General features: G+C 34.1%; 1 protein-coding gene across 1 annotated transcript; it reads left to right on the top strand.

The window, feature by feature from the left end:
* The first annotated feature begins 1,055 nt into the window (after nucleotides 1-1,055).
* Nucleotides 1,056-3,143, top strand: LOC127087692 (HMG1/2-like protein). Its single transcript, XM_051028630.1, has 8 exons — nucleotides 1,056-1,354; nucleotides 1,449-1,503; nucleotides 1,722-1,841; nucleotides 2,174-2,231; nucleotides 2,326-2,370; nucleotides 2,462-2,542; nucleotides 2,621-2,716; nucleotides 2,813-3,143. The coding sequence occupies exons 2-8, from the start codon at nucleotides 1,457-1,459 to the stop codon at nucleotides 2,828-2,830; spliced, it is 465 nt and encodes a 154-aa protein (XP_050884587.1). The 5' UTR covers nucleotides 1,056-1,354; nucleotides 1,449-1,456; the 3' UTR covers nucleotides 2,831-3,143.
* The last annotated feature ends 4,004 nt before the right edge of the window (nucleotides 3,144-7,147 follow it).

The raw sequence follows: 7,147 nt of genomic DNA, 5'->3' as shown, positions 1-7,147 counted from the left end.
CTTAAATTACACAAAAATGCGTGCGTGCGCGCGCACGCACACACACACACATATATATATATATATATATATATATAATTTTTTTAACCATAATAAAATAAAATAAATGTAGATATAACATGCATTATAGGTGTATATGTATAATATGTAGAGAAGTTATGGAAGTACATCTCTGAAAATATTTCAGAGATGCATTTTCGAAATAACTTTGAACAAAATAAGGATGACTCACTTACGAAGTATTAAAGTGTATGTATTATAGGTGCGTTCGAAGATTCATTTATGGAATTAAGAGACATTTTTTATTTTAATAACATGGGAATAAAGGGTATTTCTTAATGCACCCTATATGTTACTTAGGCACCACGTGAAAACACATGCATCTCTGACGCACCCACATCTCAATTAACGTTAAAATATCCCGAAGATGCATCTTCAAACTTATTTCGGAGATGCATCTCCATGGTATTTTGAAGCTTATATCGCGCAAAAGTCCTTCTCCTTTCTCATTTATGAATTGTACTATGAATTGTATTTTATTTTCACCTCATGCCACTTTATCATTGCATTCAACTTTATTTATATATGACATTTGAACCATCTGATATTATATGCGTCATTTTTTGCATATGGATTATATGGTTTATATGGACTGTATGACTTAAATCTTCATTTGAATACACGTAAATAAAACATAACATATATTATTCTGATCTGATAAGTTACAAAGATACTTCTCCGTAAAATAAACGGAGATGCATCTCCGGTACAATAAACTTATAAAATGACTTATGAATGTGATACAACGTATATGTTTTAAATTGTTAAGAAGATGTATCACCAATTTATTAAAGTTTTAATATGTGTCTGAAGATTAATTTCCAAAATTTGAGGACATTTAAATATTTTTGCGTGATGTATAAGTAAAATAATTAAGAAATTTCCTAAATAAAGTAACACCAATAATAAATGGGCCTAAACCTACACTTGACTGGCCCAATCCAAATAAAAAAAAATAGAAACCGGAGCTAGGTGAAAAAGCTTACCGGCGACAGAGAAACGATCCATGAGAAAGCACACAGAAAACACAAAATAGAAACGCTTAGCAATAACGCACACTCACACGGATCAATGACATGGCATTAAAATTTAAATTCCCGCCTAAACCCCTACCATTCCCTTCATTTTCATTTCATTAGCAATTGAATTTCAATTTCCCTTTAAGGCCTTTAATATCCACCCGCATTTGTCCTAGCCTTATGTCATAGTCTCATTCACAACAAACGCATATCACAAACACCTTCTCTCTCTCCCTCTCTCCCAAACCCTAGTATCTATCTCTCTTCACCGTTCGGTACGGTTTTTCCCTCAATCTCCGTCGTTTTTCGCGTTTTCTTCGATTTTCTATCACTTCTCGCTGAAAAACTAACGCGATCGTTTGATTTTAGGTTTCATCATGAAAGGAGGAAAGTCCAAGGGTGAATCGAAGAAAGCTGAAACGAAGTAAGTATAAATCGTTGTTTAATCTCATCGTTAACTCGTTTATTTCTCTTATCATCCGAATCGGTTGTGAAAACTGAAAAAAACTACTAAATTAGGGTTTGGTATTTTTCCAGATCTAAGATCTGGAAACCGAGAAAAAGGATCGTGATGTGTATTCCGGTAAAATAATTTAATGCTATGCATGTTGATTTTGTTGTTTTTGATTTTGATGATGTTAGGCTTGCGGTGAATAAGAAGGGTGCTCCCGCCACAAAGGGCGGAAAGAAACCAGCCAAGGGAAAGGAACCAAAGGACCCTAACAAGCCGAAGAGACCTCCAAGTGCTTTCTTCGTTTTCATGTAATTATATTTTCTTACTTCCGATCCTTTTGATTTCTGACGTGTTCTCGCTTTTTCACAGAAATTTGTTCATTTTTTGTTGCTTCTATAGGTAGTAATTTATATGTTGACTTTTACATATTCCTTTTAGGACTATTATAATTGTTACTAATATTTTTAAATTGTATTTTAATCGGAGTTTTTTATATGAAAAGGAAATTCATGCATGTGAAGCTAGTCATGTTTGACCTATTTTGTGATTCGTGAAAATAGTTATGACTACATGATGTTGACATACTTTTGTATACTTTTGTTTTGATGGTTATTCTGAAATTTGTTTGTGGTGTTTGAAGGGAGGACTTTAGGAAGCAGTTCAAAAAGGAAAACCCTGACAACAAAGCTGTGTCTGCAGTAAGTAGCTTATGTGGTTGTTGTTGTTTTGGTTGTACTCACATCACATGCTATAGGGACGAGTTACTTATCTATGTGTGCAAAACTTTTGTAGGTGGGCAAAGCTGCTGGGGCAAAATGGAAGTCAATGACTGAAGCTGTATGCATCTTTTTGTTTCTTGTTCATTGTTTTCTGTTTGTGATAGTTGTATTTTTATTGTGATTGAGGTGTTTATTGCTGGATTTTTTAGGAGAAAGCACCATATGCTGCTAAGGCAGAGAAAAGGAAGGCTGAATATGAGAAGAGCATGAAGTCCTATAACAAGAAACAAGTGGGTAAAATTTGACTTTTTGTTTTAACACGCAAATTGAGTGATTTAGTTCTCATGTGTAGTCTTTGTTTTTTTCAGGCTGAAGGTCCAGCTGCTGTTGAAGAAGAAGAAGAATCCGAGAAATCAGAATCTGAGGTGCATGATGAGAATGATGATGAGGAAGAAAGTGAGGAGGTTGGTCTAGTCTTTCTATTGAGTAATTATTTATTTTATTCATTTGTAAGTCATTTTTTTGATTGTTGATAATTTGTTATATATGTTTCTGTGCAGGAGGATGATGACGAGTAGAAAATTGGATGATGATAACATTTATGTAGGATGCTATGCTGATGATTTGATCATCTTATGTAGATGATTGTCATTTTATGATAAAAATGTCTTGCTACCCAAATATTTTGCTGCTCTTGGCTAATGTTTTGTCTGTTCAAAACGTGAATAGTTAAAAATGAGGGAGCAAACTTTTATTTGTACTTTAAGGCCAACTCTTTAGTTAAGAGATGTTTATCTTTTGTAGAGCTTTTAGATTTTCATGATGGAATCTCTTGATGTTTGTATTAACATAATTTCCTTATTAGCTTTTCATATCCTTTGTGCTGTATCATTGTTTGGTGTTGTCCATTATCTGATGATTTTGTTAACTTCTGTCAATGGTTTAATTCTAACTATAAAATTCTTTTGTTCCTTATTTATTATAACTAAAATGAAGCATTACTTTCAAATAATGAGCTGCAAAATTTCAAACCAATCTATTGGACTCATTTGGATCACAATAGTTTCAGTATTGTGGTAATTGCTAATGAACATGTTTTTAACCTCTATTGGACTCATGGATAACAATAGTTTCAGTATTCTATGGTAATTACCAATGAAAGTGTTTTAAACCTCTATTGGAGTCAGTTTGATCACAACAGTTTCTGTATTTTGTGGTAGTAAATCACGAACCTGTTTTAAACCTCTATTGCACTATTAAACCTCTTTGAAACAACTTTGAATTAAGATATATTAGTAAATTTTAATTTGACTTTTGGTTTGTGCTTTGAGTTTAATTCATAATTTCTAACAGCAAGAGTAGTTTAGGTGTGAATGCCTCCTTCCAAAATTGTCTGCTATGATTTTGATCCTTTGAGTGGTGGATGTTAATTACTTGCATGTGGTTTGTTTGTTTGTATCCCTTATAAATTGAGAGATTGATTTTTCACAGATGTTGAGCAATTCCTAGAAATTAAAGTTAATTTTAACATTGAGTTAATCGTGGACTTTACCTCAACAGTTGGTAACTGCCTTTGGTGTAATTTTTGAGACTTTTAGCTGATTGAATGCATATGAATTATTTAGATGAAATTTAACCAAATGAAAGTCACGTCTATGTCACGTCTATGTCACGAATTTTAGATACTCACCGTATGTTATATAGTACGGAGTTGAATTTAGAAGTTCAGAATTGTTTGAATATACTTCTCTTCTATGTGAAGATGACCTCAATGATTGGAAGAGGCTCATATCCTCATCTTCAGATATGACCTGAGTACACATGGGGTTAAAATACTTTTTTTATGTTTGCCTTAGTAATATCTACTCGTAAGTTGAGACAGTGTTTTAAAACTAACTTTCCTATACAAACATTAACTAATGTTTGTTATGTGTACAAAGTTTTTAAAACTCCCTATGCAGGTTATACTAAAGAAGAAAAGAAAATTTACTTTTATATTTATGTTCATATTAATTTAAGATGTACTTCCTCCGCTTCTTTTGAAGTGTCCATTTTTTATATTTTTTTTTTCTTTTTAATTGTCACTTGCAAAATTCAAGGTAATATTAATTGCAATTTTGTCAAAATTATTCCTAAGTAATTATATAGATAGAAAAAAAGTAAAATGAATATAATAAATAATAGGGGTATTATAGGTAAAACAAGAGTTATTATTTGAAAAGTAACAATAATGATTAGCTTCATTGGTATGTGTAAAAAGTCAAAAAATGACACTTAAAAAGGAACGGAGGGAGTATATGACAACACACCATTTAATAAAATGATCAACAAGCGAATAGGAGAACACATGTAAAGTATCGTTTGACTGCACTACCTATAGATGACCCTCTGATCAATGCTTTTTAATCCAGTAAAAGCCTAAAAGTTAACCACTGGCCACCGTTTTCCTACACTGCCTATAGATGACCCTATATTTAAAATTTTACCTCGTATCCCTACCATTGTACCCATACCCTTACAAATAATTTTTTTTGACAAAAATACTCATATAAATAGGGTATATTTTTCAGAAATGAAAGTTTTTTCCATTTGCGCTTAAAGACTTCCGGAAGAGAAATTTTGGCATTTTTTGACATTGTAAACCGGAACACTAAGAGTAAGTCTTCCGGTTTACAAATTGTATATCGGAACACTTATCAAAAGTCTTTCAATTCGCTGCATTTTGGGGGTATTGAATTGGAAGTCTTTTAGAAAGTCTTCTGGTTTGGTTCGCTGTGTACCAGAATTCTTTCTTAAAGATTTCTGGTTTGGATGAACTAAACCGAAACTCTTTTAAGAAGTGTTCTAGTAGTCAACCTTGTTTTTCTACACACCGTGTTCCGGTGCGTTTTCTTTCTTTTCTTTTTTAGTTTTTAATTTTTTTAATTTTTAATTATTTTGTTATAATATTTTTTTTGTAGTGGTTCGAAGACGAGGTGCAGATGGTAGGATTCCAGACCAGCAGAGCCGGTTGGATATCCAGAAGGGCCGTACGATACGTCTCTTTTGGTGAAGTACGAGCATCATGTTGCTCGTCATTTATGGTTTGGTGAGGTAAATAAACGAGACATATTTTAAAACGAATAATATTTGAATATTTTATATTGTGTTTTCTAATATGTGTTTTAATTGTTTTTAGGAAAGAGGTCCAAAGAAAGAGTTAAAGGTTGCTGGACATGGACTAAAGCTGACATCTAGGGTTCCACTAGCTCTTCCACAACAGGTGGAGAGTTGGGTATCTATATCTGGTTTATCTTCACTTAAGAGAATTAGTTTGAACAAGATAGACACAAATCTTGTGTCTGCATTTGTGGAAAGATGACATCTAGAGACATCTTCATTTTACATGCCGTTTGGTGAAATGAGTATTACTTCAGATGACGTCTCATGTCTGCTTCACTTGCCCATCAGGGGTGTCTTCTGGAGTCCTCAGGATGTCACTGAAGAGATAGTTGTTGAACTTGCTGTTGACTACTTAGAAGTGTCACAGGATGAGACACAATCACATGTTCATAGCTGTAGGGGTTCGTATTATAAGTTGGAGTGGTTATACGATTTATTCGTACAACATAGAGTTGCTTCCAGCTGGGCATATGCGACCAGAGCATATCTGTTGATGTTGGTGGGTTCCACCATTTTTGCCGACAAGACCTTTACACTTGTCGAGGCACAATTTCTCCTACTTTTTACGAACTTAGATAGATGTTCGGGATATAGTTGGGGAGCAACTGCACTAGTTACCCTATACATATATCTTGGAGACGCGTCCATGTTCAATTGCAAACAACTCGGTGGATATCCTACTCTCCTACATGTATATAATTTAATTTTGTTTATTAAGTGTTGGATTCATTTTATAAAGTATGTTAACTTAATTTATTTTGTTTATTATGTTTTTATTTTGTAACAGTGCTGGATTCACGAGTACTTTCCAACTATTAGAAAAAGAGGGGAGAATTGGAAACCAGCTGATAATTGTGGTCTTCCTCGAGCGATGAGATGGTCCTATAGGAAAGGAGTTCTGAAGGTTGATGATTTACGACCTATTTTGGACGAGCTGACACCTGCCGGCGTCATATGGCGTCCATTTGAGGATCCTAGAGCATGGCGAAAGTTTGATGGGTTATGTCTCTACAAGGGGTGTTTGAAGTGGGGTGACACAGTTGTTCCATACTTGCCTGACAGATGTTTACGTCAGTTAGGATACAAGCAATATGTTCCATCCCCACCTCTTGATTGTATGATGGCGACTGATATTGATGTTGATTGGATTGGTTACCATCAGAGCGTTATCGCTGTGATCCATCCAACTACCCTGGCCACCACTCCATCTGATGTAGAAAATGATTATCTGGAGTGGTATTATTGTGTTTCGCATCCACGGTTGGTCCCTCCCCATCGTGACGATCCAAGAGAGGTACCAGTTCCTGTTTATGATGCCGGACCATCTGATCCTAATTGGGCTCATGTATCTACATTGATTCATCGTTATCTGAGACAGGTTAATGCCAAAGAGAAAGATCCACAGTTTGGTGATTTATTTGAAGCTTTGCACATTTCTCGTTCACATTGATTTATGTATTAAGTTTTAGAACTGAATATAATAGACATAATATAAAATTCATGTTTTGATTACATATTCATGTTTTGAGTACATATTCATGCTAATATAGGCGTAAGTAATTGCCAATGTTGTAGACGTCCTGCAAATCCTAACATTCAAGACGTTGCTGTATGAGAACGAAACTTCTTCCAATCTAATGTGACCGGTGGCAACGGAAACCCCTCTTTCATGTTAACATGATAAAGTGAAATAATTAAAATATTAAGTGATATAAAATATTAAGTGAAATAAT

Source organism: Lathyrus oleraceus, chromosome 5 (assembly GCF_024323335.1).
Source record: "Lathyrus oleraceus cultivar Zhongwan6 chromosome 5, CAAS_Psat_ZW6_1.0, whole genome shotgun sequence".
NCBI classification, from domain to species: Eukaryota; Viridiplantae; Streptophyta; class Magnoliopsida; order Fabales; family Fabaceae; genus Lathyrus; species Lathyrus oleraceus.
Note: the sequence above shows the minus strand (reverse complement) of the source record. Positions and strands in the feature narration are given on the sequence as shown.